Genomic DNA, 22,535 nt, shown 5'->3' with positions numbered 1-22,535 from the left:
GTGGTAAAGCTGGTTTTGGTCTTTGGTGCCTCGGTAAGTTGCGGCTACAAACGGCTGAGAGACAAGGACAGCCCACTTCGTTACACATTCATGCCTATACCAGCAAAGTGTGTCTCCTTTCTTTGATAATTTATTCGAGTTGCTAGCCAGACTAATCAACACGAAACACGTACGACGTCGAGCTGCCAAGCTTGCACTGTGCCACCTCGATCGTGTTGGAAGCGCTCTTCTTCTTCCGTGTGCCTGCTGGCGTCGAGTTCCCTGTGCTCGAGACGCTGTCCTTGTCGGGCTGCATGGTCGACCTGAATGCACTGCTCCCCCACTGCATGGTCCACTCCGCGTCGCTGCACGAGCTTGTCATGGAGAATAAATGAATGCGCAATGTCGACATTGTCGCCCCCTCGCTTAAGAAACTGACGATGTCCATGGTCTCTTACATTGATAAGAACATCTCCGTCATGGCACCAATGACGGGGAAGGTTTCGTGGCAGTGCTTGTATGTCAGGGTGCGTGGTAAAGCTGGTTTTGGTCTTTGGTGCCTCGGTAAGTTGCGGCTACAAATGGCTGAGAGACAAGGACGGCCCACTTTGTTACACATTCATGCATATACCAACTAAGTGTGTCTCCTTTCTTTCATAATTTATTCGAGTTGCTAGCCAGACTAATCAACACGAAACACGTACGACGTCGAGCTGCCAAGCTTCCACCGTGCCACCTCGATCGTGCTGGAAGCGCTCTTCTTCTTCCGTGTGCCTGCTGGCGTCGAGTTCCCCGTGCTCGAGACGTTGTCCCTGTCGGGCTGCATGGTCGACATGAATGCACTGCTCCCCCACTGCATGGTCCACTCCGCGTCGCTGCATGAGCTTGTCGTGGAGAATAAATGGATGCGCAATGTCGACATTGTCGCCTCCTCGCTTAAGCAACTGACGATGTCCATGGTCTCTTACATTGATAAGAACATCTCCGTCATGGCACCAATGATGGAGAAGGTTTCATGGCAGTGCTTGTATGTCAGGGTGCGTGGTAAAGCTGGTTTTGGTCTTTGGTGCCTCGGTAAGTTGCGGCTACAAACGGCTGAGAGACAAGGACAGCTAACTTCGTTACACATTCATGCATATACCAACAAATTGTGTCTCCTTTCTTTTATAATTTATTCGAGTTATTAGTAAAAGTGCACGTGCAATGTACGCCCCGTGTATACATGATTACAAAATAAAAGATGTAATAATACCAACGTGATGGCTTCTTTGTCCAAAACATTAGTTTTAATTTATGACCATCAAATTAAGTCATAGTGATAGATATAAGAAATAAAAAAACAGAACCAATGTGTTTGAATTTGCTAACATGTTACACTATTATGCCGTTTCATTTTTTAGTTGGTTTATAAAATTAAAAGGAAACGACATATGCACACGTATACACATACCTTTTTTTCTTTTAGATTTTGAACAATAAAAAAACGTATATATACATACAGATAAGTAAGGTTCACTTTTCCTTTATTAGTTGTCCGTCCCCCGCACAAAAAAAAAACATACACATGAACCCATTGGCCTAGCCCAGTAAGCCTGGCCTACTACAACACACGCACCGCATCTACTCGGTTACTCCCCCGTTCATTAACGCTAAAAAAAAAAAGTTACTCCCCCGTTCTCCGCCGGCCCTCCTCACCCGATCCCCCTCTGCTCTAGCTTTCGTCCTCTCTCAAAAAAAAAAAAGCTTTCGTCCTCTCTCAGATCGACACCCCAAGTCCTCCGCACTTAAATCTGACCACAGGAGTCAGCAATACCCACCGCTGCCTCCTCGCCCTCCCATCATCGACTACCACCTGCGCCACCCTCCACTGCAGCGTCCTACCTCTCAGGTTGTGCTGCTATATATGAACCCTATCCTGTCGCTGGTCTCTACCTCTCAGCGAGAAGCCGCTGCCCGCCCTTCGGTCGGCAATTGTAGATGGCTGCACCCCCGCCTGAACTTCTACGACGACCGAGGGCCATGGGATACCAGCAGCCGGTCTCGACCTCTCTGTGTAAAGGCAGGTATTGTTCTGAAATTAAGTTAATCTGAAATTTCAGTTTGTCAAAGTGCAGGATCTGTTCGCCTCTCTCAGTACTGCGCCACCCACCACCTCGCGTACCCGCCATCCCGAGCCTCGCCCCGAGCCCCTGACATTGATGCCGACCACAACGTCGTAGAGGAGTACCTCTGGCTCCTTCCCAATCACCTTGGGAGTGGAGATCGGGTGAACCCATGCCGCCTGATGATCCATAAGGGAGAAAAGTACTCCTTGTATATGAATTTTAAAGTTTCTTTTGAGTGCGTGCTGGTTGTTTCTATGCAATGCGAAGAATTACTGAAGATATATGCAATGAAAATGGTAATTCTTGGCAAAGTGTGGTTCTAGGGATGGTTCGAACTTCGAAGCATAGGAATGAAATGCCAGTATTTTGTCGAACTTGTAATGTTGAAGTTGTATTGTGCACAATGAAAATGACATTATTTTTTGATGAATTGTTTAATGGTGCAATACCATGAAAACAAAAATATAGCAATGATTCTGCCTTTACGCGATGTATGCTGCATATTCAGCAAAACATGACACAAAGCAGTTTGCCCAGTTTGGATTTTACTCTCACAAACAGTAGTTTGACAAGCTTGGCATTACCACGCAGATCATAAGAGCACACGGCTGGCTTTTTCTTTACCATGAAAAGAGAAAGCTTCATTGCAACATACTGTTAAAACATATCACAATATATTCCAAGACAAGCTGCTTCGTGTCATTAGGCATGTCATCTAACCATAAACGAATGACATCTGCACAGCTAAACTATGGACTACAGGATTACACTATATATATCCTGAAACTATGTAGAGAAGCAAGTTTCTTGTTTACTTTGTCGAATAGGAAACAAAAGGAGGAGAAATCCCTCCTATTCCCGGAGATTGACAGAATGACCGGCGCTTGAATCCACACAGACTGAAATAGTGCAGCTTTGGAGTCTTCCTGTAGAAATCATGCAAGAATCATATTAGAAGCATCAAATGGACCAGTCACTGGAAAGTATTGACTAATATCTAAATTATGCTATTTCGATATCACAATATTACAGCTAGATAAAGGAGCAGAAAAGGCATGGTGTTATTCACATGATTCAAAAACACTGATGAGTTATTATTACCTCTGTTGGTCATTGTAGAACAGCAGTCCATCTATGTTACATTTATCACATCAAAACATCCTTATAGACAATATTTTTAGTACTTTTCCCTGATGGGTCGATATCCTTGTTTGGCTTGGCAAGTATTCTTGTCGTTTGCCTTGATATCCCTCTAGACAAAGCAACATAAAGCTGACCATGAGAAAATACAGGTTCCGGAAGGTAGATGCCAACATTTGGAATCATTTGACCCTGAGCTTTATTGATTGTCATTGCAAAGCTAAGACGAATAGGAAATTGCTTTCTTGTGAATTTAAACGGAAGCACATCATCCTCAGAAGGGTACATAGGAATTCGTGGAAGAAAAACTCGTTTTCCAGAATGTTGTCCTCCAATAATCTCTGCATCAATAACATTACCTTGAAATGCCCTAATAATGAGCCTTGTGCCATTGCATAGCCCATTAGATGGATCTAAATTTCGAAGCAAGATGACCGGACAATTGATCTTCAATCTAAGAACATGTGGAGGCAGGCCATTAGGTGTGAGAGAATTTAGGTATTCAGGTGGGTAGTGATTGTGTGTATCATCCACTGCTGAGTCAAAACTGTAGTATATTTTTTCTTCTCCAGGAAATTGGTCGATAAGCATTGCATTTAGTTCGTCCACATATTCATTTTTAGTGGAAAGAATGGCACGGGAACTTATGTAAGATGATGATCTACCATTCTCATTAAGTGATGGAAATACATCATCGATCAACTTAGTAACAGCCGCTTTTGAATTTGTGTAACCTATAACTATCTCTTCAGGTAGCCGCACATAGTCTTCACCAATTGATTCTTCAGTACCATTTCCAATTCTCAAAAGAAAATCAGAGAACCATGAATCAGATTTTGCTCTCATATTGTGTTTGAGTTTTATTTGTATCATATCCTCCCAGAGATAAGATTTTCTAAGAGTGGCATTAACAATTTGTGCTCTAGTGCCACGCCTCACCACAGGGAGGACTTGCCTGAAATCACCCCCAAACACTATTGTCTTTCCTCCAAATGGTGATCTACAACCTGTAATATCTTGCAGTGTTCTATCAAGTGCCTCGACGGCTTGTCGTTTTGTCATGGCAACTTCATCCCAAATTATCAAAGATGATCTTCGAAGTAATTCTGCTGTTCCACTCTGCTTAGTGAAGTTACACATAGTGTCTTCTTGAATATTTATTGGTATTTTAAATCTGGAATGGGCAGTCCTGCCACCAGGCATAATAGAAGCCGCAATGCCTGATGTTGCTGTTGCGATGGCTATTAGTCCCATGGACCGCACTTTAGCCAGCAAGGCTTTATAAAGGTATGTCTTCCTTGTGCCTCCTGGACCATCAATGAAGAAGACCTTACCCTTCTTTTGTATAACATGGTTCATTATGTCATCAAAAGCAAGCTGTTGTTCATTGTTCAAAGTTTCACACAATTGTAAGTCTTCTTTATCAACTAAAATAGACATCTCTTCAGTTAATTCTTTCTGCTCTAAGCTTTCCAAATCAGCGGCATCCATTAGATCAGGAAGATCAAAGCTCTGGATGTCCTTACCCATAGAGTATAGCAAATCTCCAATATCTCTAAGCACCCTCTGCTCAATTGCTTCATTACTTATGCTCTCCCTACGAAAATCATCAGACATGGCTTCAAAGTGCTTGTCCCACAATGCACGAACATGTGTTACCTCACAGAAGGCCAAAATTGTAGCAAAAAGCCTCCTAAGTGCATAAGGCATTTGAAATGTTGCAGCTTCCGTGAGACAATCAGAAATACTATTGTCTGCTTCAACGAGTCCCCTTCTCTCTGCAGCCTCTCTAAAAGTGGAACAAACTATGCCTTCAACAGTACGTAAATCCTCAAAAGATGTAGCCCCCCTGACATGGTTTAGCAATACCCTCAAGTAATATCTCTCGCCCTCTGCAGGGTGAGCAGCCACAAGTCTACCTATTTGAATCCTCTGCGTACGACGTCTCCATGTTTTGTGGTTTCTTTGCCATACATAAAATTCAGGAAATTCCTTATATAAAAAATTTCTGGCATAACTATCAATGGAGTTCATTTTGAAATACTCAGTTAGCATTGTCTTGGAAGATGAATTTCTATTTATCACATTCCCCAAATTATCAGAATCTTTATAGTGCACAATATGCATATTTGGCAAGTGAACCTGTAATTGTAGAACAGGAGGAGACATCTCGCTGAGATTAAAAGAATAAATCCTCCATATTGCTTCTGGAGGTGATATAAACCTGGCATCTCTATATTCACGAATTTCATTAATAATTTTATCTCCCGTGGCTTCTAGGATAAAAGAGGCACGATCATGGCCTTTGTATATGTACTTGAATAAATACTTAACAGCCTTAATGCTGGAGCAAACTTCAATATTGATATGACAATTGTATCTCATAAGTAAGTACGGATTGTATGGCACAACCCATTTGTTATCTAAAACAGCTCCCCTAATGCGCACTTGGCGACCATCATCCCTGCGTCTATAGATCGGATATGAGTCCTCTCCTTGCAACGTAACCTTTGAGAACGGGCAGGGATAGTGGTATTTACAATTTCCGTCTTGCATGCACGAATTTTTACTATTGAGAACACCACATGGACCATGCATCATGTGTTTAATAACTAAATCATGCAGCACAGGGTACTTATCCTTATCAGGAATTTCAGCGGATATAATATGGTCATACTGGTCAGGGTTGTTTATTTTGTAATTTGACTTTAGGATTATCAAGAAATGTGCATGAGGCAGTCCCCTTTTTTGAAATTCAATGACATACACGTAAGCAGCAACCTCGCCAAAGAATTTCTTCTTGAATATAAGCTTTTTCAGATCCTCTAATTTTGCCCTAAAGACCCGTGCTACCAAGTCTGGTCGGTCTTGTGCTGATTAGCCTGGTGCGAGTTCTTTTATGATCTCTTCCCAACTTGGGTTGCACGTCATTGTTAAAAATAAATCTGGCTTTCCAAACCGTTGGACCAAAGCCATAGCATCTAGATACCTTCGGCGCATGTCCCTTGGACCTCCAATGAAAGAGGCAGGGAGCACAATGCGCTTGCCAATCATGCATGCACGTGTCTCACCAGCAATAACACTATCAACCAGCCCTTGATATAGATCTGCTCGTATGAGAATTTGATTTGCTGGTTTTAAGTAGAATGCCAATCTTATCGATTCAATCTTTATGTACATATCAACAATATATTGTTGAGTGAGTCGTTTTCCAAAAAGTAACACATTAAATTCTTTGGCTTGAATTTGTAGTTTGAAACAATAATATTCCCTTGGTGAAACACAAGAACCAGAGTTCTACTCTTGCCCTATAAAATGAAATTTGATTTAGATAGAAATATATAAAACAATTAAAAATGACAACACCATCAAAATATGATAAAACTAACCTTCTTCCTCGAGGCCGTTTACTCGATGTCTACTAACACAAATATTAGAATTTGTTCCCACTTTCGGTATATTTAAGTTCCATCCAACTTCCCCGCTGGGAAAGAAAAGTGGGTATGATAGTGGATCATAACAGCCTTGGTATGCTTTTATGTATTGTGGCTTATCTGATTTACCGTATACAATTATACTCCTGTCAAAGTGACCTTGAGGATTATTTCCCTCTACCCAAATTGCTGCTACTTGGGACGCAGTGGGCGTATTATATACTCGTTGATCTAAACAAATGTCTGTGTTCAGCTCAATCCGATATTCATCAAGTTTTGGCACAGAACCAAGGCTTCGAAATATCTGGGCATAAGGATTATGTGGAAGTATGTGCGTCAATTTGCAGATAAGAACTTTATCAAGATTAGAAGAGTATCGGAATCTATGTTGCAAATCATCATCTGTGTCATAAAAATACAATTGTAGATGTTTGGGCCCATCCCCTGTTGGAACCAATTGGTCAATCCTGTGGTAAATCTGACCTTGTGCACGGAAAGTGTAAACTCCAGACCTTTTATTGCAATATCGTTGATCCAACATAACCCCAAGAGAGGTAAAAGAAAAGTGTGAATTGAAGTACCTTATGTTATCTTGGAAATACCTTGCTTCTGGATCTTGACTTGTGTACAATCGATGCATTTCTTCAGGAACAAGTGGAGTCACTAACTTGACCTTGCCACCCATGCAACAAAAAGTTGGTTTCTCGTACTGAAACCTTTTTGCGGTGCAATATCTGCAATTGGGTACTGCCTCCAAAACATGATGACCACTTGGCAAATTTTTATATATGTGATCATACGGATCAACTTGTGTTTCACAAATAGCATGGTCTGGTTCTTGATATGATTCATATTCAGAACCTGTCCATCGTTATTTGGAAGTGAGAAAATAGTATAATAGTTATCTTGATACCAATATCTGTTTTTTCCCTCCATTTGACAAGATATATACTAAAATACTTACCTCCTTCGCCGAATAAACAGCTATCACAATCTTCATCATCGGCTTCAAGCATATATTGGGTTTTCCCATATTCACCTATTATATCATCTCCAGTTTCCCCAATTTTATCTGTTGAGTATTAAATCAATTTAGCAAATTATTTGACATAATTAATACTTATGAGGAAAGTAAATTAGAAAATCATTGTCATCTGGTGCTAAAAATTACCTTGGATAGCAGGAAAAAAATCAGTTGGCATGTAGATTGTGTCTTCAGATTCATGATCATTATGCTGTTGAATTTCCATAGGCATATGTTGATGAACCAAGTTGTCACTTTGTCCAGTTACATTCTGTGTATTACAACTCGCCTTGTCAGTTGTATCATGTGCATTACTACAACCCGCTCCATGAGAGCTTCTTCTTTTCTTATAGTCACGATTCCTTTGTAAGTATGCTTCTTTTTGTTCAGGTGCCAAGTTTGAGTACCACTTAGTGCCACGTTGTCGCTTACGTCGACTACTGTTTGTCAATGCATTATATGCACCATGATCTTCAAGAGAAATAGATGATACATATACTTCCGATGGACTGACTGTCAGTCGAGTTCCATGATCTAGGTGGCACATATTTGACTGAAGAATAAGGTGCTGGTCCAATTCAGATATGTCTTTACCAGACTTAGATATCCCAAAACTACCAAATGTGGCCACTGCTTTTGACATGATAAACACACACACACAAAATTAGATTATATTATTATTAGTAATACATCTAAAAATAGATTCTGATGGTAAATACAGCTTTTTATCAAACCTTGCTTCATTTTTGATGAGAAACCATGCTGATCGACCGCTGGAATGTCCATGCAGCAACCTGAAAAAAAGATATTAATTCCTTCACCAAGCACACGTAATGGTAACTAAAATTATATTTATCATAAACCACTATAAAGTACCTTCTGCCACCTGAGAAGAGTTCATAAGCTTGTGTATGTGGTCACTCCAACTCATATTTCTCTGCCCAGTTATGGACTGCGCACTGCTACTAACTGCATAGTTTTCTCTCTTAGCCCGTTTGTACTCGCGATTCCTCTGTAAATAGGTTTCTCTTTGAACTGGTGTCATTTGCAAGTATCTATTCCGATCACGAAAACGCTTACGGTGTACAGGATTTATTGATACATTTCTTTGTTCAACAAAATAATTATTCAGCACTGAAAAATTAGCAAACAAAAGATAAGTCAATTACAAAAGTAAATACAAATCTTAATCAATCTTCAGGAACATGATTTGAGTCCAAAGATATAGAACCTTGTTTCGCTTCTGATGGTGTTGTTGAATTAACCACTGGGGCATTAGTAATATTTTTTAAAGGAGTTCGTTCTTCCAACTGAGTGCATCGTTCTCTGTAGTTATCTGCATTCATATGATGAGCAGTTGAGCATACATAATTGCTTGTATCCTTCATATGATTAACCCTATTTCTAATCTCTTCTTTTATACATCTGAGGAGACCACAAAGGTATCTATAGTATGTGCTTAGAACAGGAAACCACATGATTGCAGATTTTGTACCTATATGTTAGGGGAAGACTTATGTACCTGGGACTGATGAAGGAGAAGCAAATGGGCTGGTATTTCCAACAGAGTGCCGAAACAGAGTCATGCTGGCCCGCGAGGTTGATCGTTCGAAGTTGCCAACTCAAAACTGCAGATTTAGTTTAAACAACATAATAGGTTATTTAGATAAATAATGCTTTGACTGACAATATTACTCTCATGTAGATATACAAAGTTATGAGACAATATGTAATGACTGAACTGAAAGTTTAGTTCAGTTTAGCTCTGATCAAATTACGGAGCTGCAGTTTTTTAGTCTCTAATCTCATCAAAAAATAAAGAGAACATCATATGTAAGTTTCTCAAATGAGTATAACTTCTGAACAAATCAAAACATTATATTAGGAACCAAGAACCAACTAACAAGAATACAAAAGTATGAATATGACCATTCCACTTATACATCAGATTCTGGTATGCAGATACATGACCGTACATTAATCCTTTGCCTTCCGGTGGCCTCTATCTCTTCATCACAGTTTGGGCAAATACACAGACACCTTGTGTGCACAAAAAATGCATACCCTCCACAAGGGACAGAAAATGTCATCATTTCGTTTTGATTTGTAACATGGAGAGAATAGATAGTTATTTGCAAGAAGCATCAACTTACATGATAATCTCGTATGAGAAAAAGATCAAGAAAATCGGAACCAGCGTGAAAAGAAAAACAGCTGTGCAACGGACTCACATGTACGTTAGGGCACTTCCGCTCCTCCCAGCCTAGATCCCACGAGTTGCAAGCACTCAAAAGAAGAAGATGGAAACCAAATCGGAGTAGACAGCAGGTGGACGCGGCGGTGGGATGTGGAGGGGATGGAGAAACTGCTGTTTGGCAGCGGTGGGGTGTGGGCTGCGGAGTGGAAGGAGAAGCTGCTGTTTGGCGCGCTGGCTCGTGTGGGCTCCCAGATTGGTTTCGCGCGCGGGGTGATTTTGATTTTCCAGAGAGTCACGTGAGGAGCCATCGCGAAGGTGCTGGCAAATTCCACACAGGTGGGAACTGGGTAGAGGTGGGCGAATCCAGCAAAGATGGACCGTCAGATCTGGTATGTTAGCGTGCGATGGAGGGTGGATGTTAATACAGAGGAAGAAATTGACGGTTGAAATTGATTTCATCTCTCTCTTTGGCGGGAAAGACTGTAGCGGAGGTGGTAAATCCAAAATTTGAACTGGTACACTATAGGAGTAGAGATATGCATGTGACATATATACCTTGACAAATTGTTGTTTTTCCAGAGGTCGTATAGTCTTCTCAACGAAGTGGGCAGCTGCAGGGAGGCTATTCAGAAGCATATCGTTGATGCATTTTCTGTTTTGGAGCTACATCTTGAAACAGCTGGGCATGTTTTCGGAACTTTCGTGTTTCATCTCATTGGGATGAATTGCATTCATAGTGCTATGCAGAGGCTTAGGGTCGTCCTACAGAGATCAATGGTAATTCTCTGTTTTACTATATATATATTTTGATCATCAATTTTGTAGTTACTCTTGATTTTGGTTTTAGCAGAAAGAAGGATGCCTAACAAATTGTCGGTGTGATCCCATGAACTGGAAAACCCAAACCATGTCCTTGACCGCCCTCAAAGAGATGGAAGTTGACGGCTTCGAAGGCGAGGATCATGAGTTTGATTTCTTGAAATTGGTATTCAAGTCTGCGCCAAATCTTGATAGAGTTACCGTGAAGCTGTCACGGGAGGACTCGTCAAGTAGTGATATATGCACAAAACTATATGATATTTTTAGGGCCTATTCTTACGTGGAATGTTGTGTTTGTCTTAACTCTGGTGAGTATATGTTCTGCATGCATGGTTAACATGCTCCTCAAGAATATAACTGTTAATCCTTATAAGTTTCTCCGATGGCGTGATCATCATGCTTTAGATTGTTGTCATTGGTTAATTTGTGCACAAACCCTCATATCTCTATACAATAAAAGCTGAACGATGTAGTCATAAATAATTTACTGGCTTCCTTAACTTAGTTCCTTTTTTATGCAGTCTTCTCTGTTGATTTTGCCCTCCTACTTTGCATCCATATTTAGTTGCACAAAAGATAGTTTCTAGGTTAACTGTTTAATATTTGAATTTTATTTAATTTTGGGTTGGGCACAAATTATTCATCTCCATCTATATATTGTTTGACGAGTACTTTGGTATTCCTCTCTTCCGTCAGCATTCATTGCATTTGATCTGCGAATGGTAACAATATTTACTGATATAACAAATCTTCATTTGCAAGTTGCAATACTTACCGGAGCTGGTTTCAATTTGCCTCCACTGCAGGGTTAATGCATGGCAGCCAAAATTGTTTGTCGACATGATTCTCTATTTGTGAATTCATGATGTGCATCAACAAGATAGTCATTCGACGTGCTGACCAACTCCATATATATCAAGTAGTTTCAGGATTTGGCTTTGGTTACTTCTACCAATAAACTGAGATGTTGCCGTGTTATTTTCCACACTTCAATGCAGCTTAGGCACAGAATATTGCACTCTAGCCTGCTTGCTATTTTGGAGACAGCTATATGCCCACAGTGCTACAATAATCAACACGTTCAGGTAGTTATGCTCAGCATATACTCAGTTGTCGAAGTGTTGAACTTATTGTGCCGAAAGCCTCAAACCATGTTTAATTGTCAAAGTTACTGTGCTTGACCTATGTCAATATGTGCACCAAGTTTCTCTGTTACGCCTGTGATTTCTATTGCTTTTCACTGTTTCATCACATTTTGAATGCTCTTCCTCATATTTGAACCAAATGAACTCAGTCTCTGCCTCTCTGGTTAGCTCACTATCTTTACTTGACAAGTGCCCATTGCCTCCTCTCCAGGAAATTACTGCAGCCTATATGATAAGATGCATCTTTGTCTGTTTGAGCTATTCCTTTGGAACTTTTTATCTCTATATAGTGCTTATGCTAGAGTAGTAGGCTACTTGTGTTGTACAGGAAGTTGTGAAACTACTTGAGGGAAGAACTTGGTCATCATGTTGCCACTTTTTTAAAACACGGACAGTCATACATATGCACATATACTCACCCCATATGAACGCACACATGCACACCCTACCCAATGAGCACCTCTGAGAGACTGAACCGGCACATCATGTTGAGTTTGTCGAAGTCGCCACATACATCTGCATTGTCGGCGGGAATGTCTCCTCCCACTGCACGCACATCGCTTGAAGGCCTGAAATAAATCTAGTAAAATGCGAGCACCAGTGTCAAATTTAGGACTTAAACTCTAGGAAAATGTGAGTACCAGTGTCAAGTCTAGGAAAATGCCCAACAAATTGTCGGTGTGATCCCACGATCGCTCATATGTGGATGGTGGCATGACTCTTTTCTTCTCTGCTCGGGGGTGGTTAGTGTGGGGCGGCTTGACCAGATGGTAGTGTCGGGTGCACGCAGGGCTCGAAGGTATGTGCGCATATGGAGGGCAACTCTGAGGTTGCTTGTGGTGCGGCGGTTGCGTGCCTGTGGCGGCGGCGCGGAGTCAAATCTAGGTCACGGGCTGCCACAAGTAGATCTGGCGGGCCTTCCTTGTTATGGCTCCGACGCACCTGCCTTGGACGTGGGCGGCAGCTGGCCAACTGCTCGTGGGTGGGGCGAAATATACATGGGGGCTATAGGTTGCAGAATCGCTCCCGAAGATCAACATGCTCCAGGAAGGCTGTGTAAGGGGCTTGAGATGGAGGTGGTGCGCTCGCCTGCTGCGTGAGCGGTGTGCTGCGGCTCCAAGGTGGTGGACAGCATCGGTCAGCGTGCATGTATGGAAGGCCGACTTGTCCGTGCTGGTGCAAACTTCCGTCTTGTGCTCTCCTGGCCTATGGTTCGTTCGTGGTGTCAGTCCGAGTCGAGCTCCCTGGCATGGCTGTGGCATCGGCGGATCAACACCATCAGCCACGAGCATGGTGGTGTGTGAGCTCAGCTAGGCCATGGCCAGAGGGCATCGATAGGGGCTTCCTCGGCAGTGGCTGTCGGCAACCATTGGGTTGTGTCCACCCCCTCCCCCCACGCCCACCTGGACCGGTTGGGAACGCATGCATTGGCGCCTCCTATGGTGGATGTGTTGACCCAAACCCGGTTGGTTGATGTTGGGCTTGGGGTGGAAGGAGGTGCCTTCCATTCTTCCTACCATTGTTGGCATGTTGCCTTGCAGATGGTTGCCGGTGTCTCGGGGCATGGATGCCAGGGCGACATCCCAAGGATAGCAGTCTGCATGGTTGGCTCTCCGACAGACGCCCTAGGGGTCAGGGTGGCTATGCGTTTTGGTTGCCTGGGAGACGAGGGGTAGCGGTGGGCTTGGGCTGGCTCTGTGTCGTTGGCGATGGCGACACCCAGATCTGGACCTATAGACTTGTGCTCATGGCGGTTGTCCTGATACCTTGTGGTGGCATGGGTCAGCTGACGAGCGAAAGCTTTGCACTTTGGCGACACCTGTGGGTGCCGCTTTCCTCTCGAGGACATCGCTGTGGTTCTTCTCTCCATGTCAAGGTTCTTGCTGAAGACCCAAGTCTATCTCGGACTCGCTAGCGGCAACGCTTTGTGTCGTCCCCCTCCTCCCCCTGCTGAGGGCGTTGTTGTGGACCTTACATGTCCTAGAGCGTATCGCGACGTAGTTTTTAGGCCTGCCGTGTTATATTTCAGCAACGTGGCCAGTTATCTCGGGATCTACTTTGCAAGATGACCTACTCACTACTACGTATCGTTAGGTCGTATACTGTGCTTTGTGCTTGATCTATGAACACTAGTAGAAAAAGGGTCAAATGTGAAGCACATTAGTGCCAGTTTGAATTTGAGCCGGCACTAATGTGTGCATTAGTGCCGGTTCCAACGACTAGCCGGCCGCTCTCATTAGTACCGGTTCATGGCGAACCTTTAGCACCGGTTCGTGCTACGAACCGGTACAAAAGTGAGTGGTGACAGGATGTTGTCAGTTCGGGGCCCCTCCAGCACCTTTAGTACCGGGCCGTATCACGAACCGGTACTAAAGGTCGTCCTACATAGACCCTTCGTCGACCCGAGCTCGCTCTGTTCTTCCCCTTTCCCCTCTCCCCTCTGTTCTTTTCCCTCTTCCTCTCAAGCTCATCACACATTTTGCCCAAAATTTATCAAGATTTGAAGGCCCCCATCCATTCAAATGATCACAAAGGTTAGCAACTTTGTCCTTTCATCTCTCATTGCTAGATTAGCTCGTGCAATGCTTTATATAGTGATTGATTTTTGAGTTTAGTAATTTGGGAGGAATTATATATATGTGCTAGTATTTGATTTATATGCAATTTGAGGTCAAAAATAACACTTAGTTTGCATATGTAGGTGTGGTTTACTTAGTACCTTCTAAATCTCCGTCGTAACCACCGTCGACCGCGCAACGTCCCGTCGCCGGCACCACCTTGTGGTGAGCCTCTTGTTCATGAAGTTTTATATAAAAAATTGATGTTTGTGTGATTTGGATATATAGTTACTCGTATAATTATCTTACACATACGTTGTTTGTTATACATAGTGCCATGGTTTTGATATCCGTCCCCGTCGGCCCTCGTCCGGGTTATGATTCGGATGTGGTATATTCTCTTTTAAAACTATTCATTGCATTTCGTGTTTATGACAAATTATGCCCATCAAGTTGACATAGATATTTGTATGTAGGAGGTAGTTGAACCGAAAATTCCAACCGACCCTATTGTCGAGAGGTTAAATTTAGTTGAAAGAGAAAATGAGGATTTGAAGGAAAAATTGAAAAGAATTGAGGGGGAGAAGATGGAATTGGAGTTGCATGTTGCCGATGTCGTCGATGATCACAAGATTAAGATGGAGAAAATGCGCTTGAAGATTAGAAAGATTAGAAAATATGCCATTCATAGTGAGGCTTGGTATCATGACGCTGTTGGATCAATTGTTACCTTAGTTGCGATCTTGATCGCATTTGTTGTTGCATTTAAATTCTTTAGCTAGAGAGTTATTTGTTTGTTGCATTTAAGTGTTGTATGATCTTTATGTATGAACTTTATGTATTGTATTAATTTGGTGTTTTCGATGCCGTGTATTGAAGATGAGCTGGCAATGAATGTACGATGACCGATGCTCTCTCGAGTTCATTAATGGCGTGCGTACTTTTCTGCTTGCGGCTGAGGAAAACAAGCGGGCGGATGGTTTTATGCCTTGTCCATGTGCTGGCTGTAAGAATGGTCACAATTACTCTACGTCAAGAACCATTCACGTCCACCTATTTGAGTCCGGTTTCATGCCCCACTATAATGTTTGGACCAAGCATGGAGAAAGAGGGGTTATGATGGAAGACAATGAAGAAGAAGAGGACGACGACAGCTATCCTGGCCATGGGTTCCCTGAATACGATGATACAACAATGAGGGAAGAAGCTGAGCCGGTAATGCGGGAAGAAGCTGAGCCAGCAATGCGGGAAGAAGCTGAAGAAGAGGCATCGGATGAGCCCATTGATGATCTAGGTCGGGCCATTGCCGATGCAAAGAGAAACTGCGCAAGTGATTTGGAGAAGAAGAAGTTGCAGCGCATGTTAGAGGGTCACAAAAAATTGTTGTACCCAAATTGCGTAGGTGACAAGAAAAAACTGGGCACCACACTGGAATTGCTACAATGGAAGGCAGGGAATGGTGTATCTGACGAGGGATTTGGAAAGTTGCTGGTAATGATAAAGAATATGCTTCCAAAGGACAACGAATTGCCCAAGAGTACGTATGAAGAAAAAAAGGCTGTCTGCCCTCTAGGGTTAGAGGTGCAGAAGATACATGCATGCCCTAATGATTGCATCCTCTACCGCGGTGAGTACGAGGATTTGAACGCTTGCCCAGTATGCAGTGCATTACGCTATAAGATCAGCCGTGATGACCCTGGTGATGTCGAGGGCGAGCGCCCCAGGAAGAAGATTCCTGCCAAGGTGATGTGGTATGCTCCTGTAATACCACGATTGAAACATTTGTTCCAAAACAAAGAGCATGCCAAGGCGATGCGATGGCACAGAGAAGACCGTAAGAAAGACGGAAAGTTGAGAGTACCCGCTGACGGGTCGCAGTGGAGAAAAATCAAAAGAAAGTATGGGAAGGAGTTTGTAGATGACACAAGGAACATATGGTTTGGTCTAAGCGCAGATGACATTAATCCTTTTGGGGAGCAGAGCAGCAACCATAGCACCTGGCCTGTGACTCTATGTTTGTATAACCTTCCTCCTTGGTTGTGCATGAAGCGGAAGTTCATTATGATGCCAGTGCTCATCCAAGGCCCTAAGCAACCCGGCAACGACATTGATGTGTACCTAAGGCCATTAGTTGAAGAACTCTTACAACTGTGGAATGGAACAGGTGTACGTGCATGGGATGAGCACATGGGGGAAGAAATTGACCTAAAGGTGTTGCTGTTCGTGACCATCAATGATTGGCATGCTCTCAGTAACCTTTCAGGACAGACAAACAAGGGATACCACGCATGCACACACTGTTTGGACGATACCGACAGTATATATTTGGCTAATTGTAAGAAGAATGTGTACCTGGGACATCGTCGATTTCTTCCGAGCAGGCATCCCGTAAGAAAGAAAGGCAAGGATTTCAAAGGTGAGGCGGATCACTGTACTGGTGCTGATGTACATGATATGGTCAAGGATTTGAAGGTGGTCTTTGGAAAGGATCCTGGTGGACAATCTGTTCCGAATGACGCTGACGGACGCGCACCCATGTGGAAGAAGAAATCTATATTTTGGGACCTGCCTTATTGGAAAGACCTAGAGGTCCGCTCCGCAATCGACGTGATGCACATGATGAAGAATCTTTGTGTGACCCAGCTTGGCTTCTTGGGCGTGTATGGGAAGACAAAAGATACACCTGAGACATGGGAGGACCAGCAACGTATGCACGGAAAAGACGGCATACATCAGGGTCATGCAAGCTACGCTCTTAACAAAGAAGAGAAGGAAATCTTCTTTGAATGCCTGCTCAGTATTAAGGTACCGTCTGGCTTCTCGTCGAATATAAAGGGAATAATAAACATGGCAGAGAAAAAGTTCCAGAACCTAAAGTCTCATGACTGCCACGTGATTATGACGCAACTGCTTCCGGTTGCATTGAGGGGGCTTCTACCGGAAAATGTTTGATTAGCCATTTTGAAGCTATGTGCATTCCTCAATGCAATCTCTCAGAAGGTAATCGATCCAGAAATCATACCAAGGTTAGAGAATGATTTGGTGCAATGTCTTGTCAGTTTCGAGTTGGTGTTTCCACCATCCTTCTTCAACATCATGACGCACGTCCTAGTTCACCTATGTGAAGAGATTAACGTTTTGGGTCCTATATTTCTACACAATATGTTCCCCTTTGAGAGGTTCATGGGAGTCTTAAAGAAATATGTTCATAACCATGCTAGGCCAGAAGGAAGCATCTCCAAGGGCCATGAAAATGAGGAGGTCATTGAGTTTTGTATTGACTTCATTCCTGACCTTAAGCCGATTGGTGTTCCTGAATCGCGGCATAAGGGCAGACTGGATGGAAAAGGCATGCTAGGAGGGGAACAAATAATATGTATGGACGGGCATTCTCTCACTGAAGCACACTACACAGTTTTACAGAATTCCGCCTTGGTGGCTCCGTATATGGATGAACACAAGAATTTGCTACGCTCCAAACACCCGGAGCGGTCTGATCACTGGATTACACGTGAACAAACCAGGAGTTTCGCCAGCTGGTTGCAGACACGTACCATGCATGACGCCTCTATTGAAGATGACCTGTACTTGCTGTCCCAGTTACCATCTTCGAATATAATGACTTTCAAAGGGTACGAGATAAATGGTAATACATTTTACACGATCGCCCAAGATAAGAAGAGCACCAACCAAAACAGTGGTGTCCGCTTTGATGCAGAAACCAAGACGGGAAAGGAAACATATTATGGTTATATACATGACATATGAGAACTTGACTATCGACGTGGTTTGAAGGTCCCTTTGTTTCGGTGCAAATGGGTCAATATGACACGATGCGGGGTAACGGAAGACCCGCAGTACGGAATGACAACAGTGGATCTCAACAATCTTGCGTATGCAGACGAACCATTCGTCCTAGCCAATGATGTGGCACGGGTTTTCTATGTGAAGGACATGTCTACCAAGCCGAGAAAAAGAAAAGATAAGGAAGCGAATGCATCGTACGATGAGTCAAAGCGGCACATAGTTCTTTCTGGGAAGAGAAACATCGTGGGAGTGGATGACAAGACAGACATGTCAGGAGATTATGAAAAGTTTGATGAAATTGCTCCATTCACAGTGAATATTGACCCGAGCATCCAGTTAAATGATGAAGATTTTCCATGGCTACGGTGCAAAGGGACACACGCGAAGAAAAAGTTTCACAGCCAAAGATCTGGGATGTGATCGGCTTCACTATCATCACTTTCTTCTGTGTTTCACACCCAGGAGGGAATCTCTGTAATAGTTAGGGTAGCTAGTTATGTGTTTTGGCATTTGAAACGCGAATAAATTTTATGTGCAAGCAAATTCTTTCATGCATTTACTAATTTTTTCAGCTAAATGACCCTGAAATTGAAAAGCATTTCAAATGAACTCAGAAAAGGTTGAAAGTTGGCATGGTATCATAATTTCACCCACATAGCATGTGCAAAAAAGTAGAGAGAGTTACCGCAAAAATTGGATGCACTTTGTGTACAAAATGGACAATCTCTTTCGAAGTATCAGGGTTTCGGAAAAAAAACTCATCCGTTACAAAGGCATTTCATTTTTTAAATAACCTAAGCATTACCAAATTGAATATATGATAAAACACACTAATATTAAACATAAGAAAAAAGAATCACTGAAAAATCTATTTTCAAAGTTAAGTTATTCACAAACTAGTGATTCACACAAATTTCAAATAATTCATTATTTAAACTATTCAAATTTGTAAACTACCGGTACTAACAGAAAGTTTGTAATTTTTTGTACCTAAAGAAAAAATATTCACAAAGAAACTCTAAATACAGCAAAAAACAACTCAAAAATAAATAAAGCAAAAAAAAGAAAAAAAAGCCCACCTACTGGGCCACAGCGTCCTGCATACGACTAGAAAACCCAAATTCTAGTTGGGCCAGGATGCAGGCCCGCTAGCTCAGTAGGCCCAACAGGGCATCGCAGCAGAGGTAGGCCCAGAAGGCCTGCTTAAGAGAGGAGCTCGAGACAGCAGCGACGGCGGGGCTTATAAGCAGGTGCGAGTGCCCCTCGGCTAGCGAGGTGGGACGAAACTTCTGCGCCCCTCGCCTGGCAGCGCACCCCCTTTAGTACCGGGTCGTGGCTCCAACCGATACTAAAGGGGGGGCCTTTAGTACCGGTTGGTGCCACGACCCGGTACTAAAGGGGGTGCTGTTCCCGCCGCTTCGCCTAGCCAAAACAGACCTTTAGTACCGGTTGGTGGCTCCAACCGGTACTAAAGGTGGGTTCTATATAAGAAAACACTTCAAAAAATTTGTCAGTTTCTCATCTCTCCCTCTACTTCTTTCTCCTCTGCCCCGTCGCCGTCGCCCCCGTCGCCGTCCGTCGCCGTCCCCGTCGCCGTCCGTCGCCATCGCCGTCCCCGTCGTCGCGCCGCGCCCCGTCGTCACGCCCCGCCCTGTCCTCCCCGCCCGGCCCGTCCCCGTCCCCGTCGTGGCCGCCCCGTCCCCGTCGCCGTCTCCATCTCCGTCCCCGTCCCCGTCGCCGCCCCCCGTCGTCGCGCCTCGCCGGTGAGCTCCTGCCCCGGCCGCCAACCACACACACACACACACACATTGTTATAGAATTGTTAGCAATCTTTCTGTTTTTAGTTATAGAATTATTAGAAATGTTAGTTTTAGTTATAGAAATGTTAGTTATATAGAAATGTTAGTTATATAGAAATATTAGAAATGTTAGTTTTAGTTATAGAAATGTTAGTTATATAGAAATGTTAGTTATATAGAAATGTTAGTTATATAGAATACTAGAAATGTTAGTTATATAGAAATGTTAGTTATATTAGAAATGTTAGTTATATAGAAATGTTTTTTAGTTATAGAAATATTAAAAAATGTTAGTTTTAGTTATACAAATATTAGAAATGTTAGTTTTAGTTATAAAATTTAGAATTTGCATATATGAAATCACAATCCATCATTTAAAAAATGTTACTTTACTTTTGCGGCATATAGTATTGTTGTCGACGATGCTCGGCCTGCATCCTCGCCGTCGACCCGTTCACGACAACGTCCTGCTTCAGAGGACCCATATCCGGGACTGGGCTCCGCCGGGTTGGCACTGGGAGGTGCTACCTTCAGGGGCGCGACGCTTGGTGAGGAACCCGGCCCCGGGTCCCATCGTCGACCCTCATCTCCTTTGGTGGCGTTCGCGTGGGCCACTTTCGGTGCGGAGGGAGCCGGCCCCGCCGGAGGTGGTACGTCGGCATGTCAGGGAGGAGGACGAGCACGTCCATCGCTACATGGCTGCTATGGATGTCAGGTTCTTCAATACCTGGTAGGTTCTTTGGGGAGATCACCCGAGCTATGATCCAGTGATGGTTCCTTCACTTTGGTTGTCTACCGCCTAGATTACTCTCTAGTATTCGATCTTTATTAGCTAGCTAGCTAGCTAGTGATGTATTCGATATATAATATTCGAGATGATTTATTCGAGATTATATATATTATTCGAGACGATGTATTCGAGATTATGTCTATTATTAGAGACGACGTATTCGAGATTATATTCGATGATGCTTATTATGTACTATGATTGATTCAGTTTTTCCTTATTAATTGATTGCATCCATGGATTGTAATTTGAATATATTTCGTTTGGATTAGTTAAACAAAACCTATGGCGGACAATATCGGCAGAGAGGGAGAAGAGGCCCTGTTCAATATCATACGCAATCCTCACGGGCCAGATAATGATCAGAATGAAGAAGATTATGACGCCTCCGAATATCTAAACAACACCGGGGAGGGTGATATGTTATTCGATCACGACGACCGAATTGATGAAGTCGTGAACTATGAACATGACGAAGAAAATGTTGATCTTGAAACAACAAAGACCGGCGAGGTATATATATTTATATAAGCAGGCATCTGGTGATCATCACATGTTTTAAATGACTTGAAGATATATTAATGAATCGATCTTTCTTCATTCAGCCATCCGGATCGAGCAAATCTTCAGGCAACAGGAAACGAGACCCGAACAAAAAGTTGAAGGAGGACGTAAAGTACAATATCGAGGCCATCAAACCTAATGGCAAACCATTAGCGCCTAAGAAGATTGCGGACAAGTTCATTCGTCAGTGCGGAGTTCTTGTGAAGGACCAACTCCCGATCTCCCTTCAAGAATGGAGAGAGCCAGCAAAGCCATGTCCAGGAGTTACTTTTGTCGACGACAGACAAAAACTTCATGAGAGTAGGCGCGTCCAATATTATTGTGGGCAAACCGTTAACGTTCCCGGGCTGGGCGATGTGGTAATAACCGAGGAGCATATTGAGCAGGCTAAAACGCTCATGATCACTGTTGGACAACTCCTCGATATCGAGCCCATGTCTCCGACTAGAGAGGAGGAAATAAAACAGAAATATGTCCGGGGCCAACCTTTGGTCAAGCCAGACGAGGTCAAGAAGCTCCCAACGAGAATGTATGAATTGCATCAATGGTACATGGACATTACCAAGATTTCCAATCAAGAGTCCCTCATGGTGAATGTCAAGAAGGATCATTACTACCATGAGAAAGCTGTGACCGTCGATTATTCAGAACTATTTCACCTATACAATCAAGACGCACTCGACAAATCTATCATCAGTTGCTATTGTCTGTAAGTGATTTCTTTCTGTAATTTAAGTCTCAAGCTAGCTGTAGTGATCATTTTGATCAATCATTAGCTCTAATTATCCTCACTATATTCTTTTCTGTGGTATTATGCAGGATGAAGATTTATGAAATGAAAAAAGGTGGACGCTATGGCATTGGTTCGTTGACCCAAATACCATTAATGAATACACATGGAAATTAGATCCATATTACGAAAAAAGTGTAGAGGAAAGTATGCTAGAGTTCTTCAAGCGCCTCAAATACAATGAAGATATACTACTTCCTTACAACTTCAAGTGAGTCACACTGTCTTGTACTACAAATTCTGTTTTTTTCTACTAGCTAGCTACATGTTTTTGCTTACTAGCTAGCTACATGTTTTTCCTGATAACAACTATTTAATAACCCATTTATTCATTTTCTTTGTCGGCGGGCAGGGCTTGGGCAAAGTTCATCAGGGCCACTCCAGGCC

General features: G+C 43.0%; 3 protein-coding genes across 3 annotated transcripts; all 3 read right to left on the bottom strand.

Annotated features, from left to right (window-relative positions):
* Window positions 1–2,566: 2,566 nt before the first annotated feature.
* LOC147961978 (uncharacterized) lies at window positions 2,567–4,841 on the bottom strand. Its single transcript, XM_087534038.1, has 4 exons — window positions 3,375–4,841; window positions 2,900–3,010; window positions 2,669–2,738; window positions 2,567–2,580 (listed from the first exon to the last, which is right to left on the bottom strand). Exons 1-4 carry the CDS (start codon window positions 4,839–4,841, stop codon window positions 2,567–2,569), a joined length of 1,662 nt encoding a protein of 553 aa, XP_087390164.1.
* A 1,767-nt stretch (window positions 4,842–6,608) lies between these two features.
* On the bottom strand, window positions 6,609–7,908 carry LOC147961977 (uncharacterized). Its single transcript, XM_087533032.1, has 3 exons — window positions 7,830–7,908; window positions 7,623–7,730; window positions 6,609–7,519 (listed from the first exon to the last, which is right to left on the bottom strand). Exons 1-3 carry the CDS (start codon window positions 7,906–7,908, stop codon window positions 6,609–6,611), a joined length of 1,098 nt encoding a protein of 365 aa, XP_087389158.1.
* A 66-nt stretch (window positions 7,909–7,974) lies between these two features.
* On the bottom strand, window positions 7,975–9,268 carry LOC147961976 (uncharacterized). The gene is made up of 4 exons (XM_087533034.1): window positions 9,205–9,268; window positions 8,914–9,018; window positions 8,417–8,476; window positions 7,975–8,296 (listed from the first exon to the last, which is right to left on the bottom strand). Exons 1-4 carry the CDS (start codon window positions 9,266–9,268, stop codon window positions 8,217–8,219), a joined length of 309 nt encoding a protein of 102 aa, XP_087389160.1. The 3' UTR covers window positions 7,975–8,216.
* Window positions 9,269–22,535: the final 13,267 nt, after the last annotated feature.

This window comes from Triticum urartu, chromosome 7A, assembly GCF_056163025.1.
Source record: "Triticum urartu cultivar PI428250 chromosome 7A, HENAU_Tu73, whole genome shotgun sequence".
NCBI lineage: Eukaryota > Viridiplantae > Streptophyta > Magnoliopsida > Poales > Poaceae > Triticum > Triticum urartu.
This window is presented reverse-complemented; position numbering and strand designations above follow the sequence as displayed.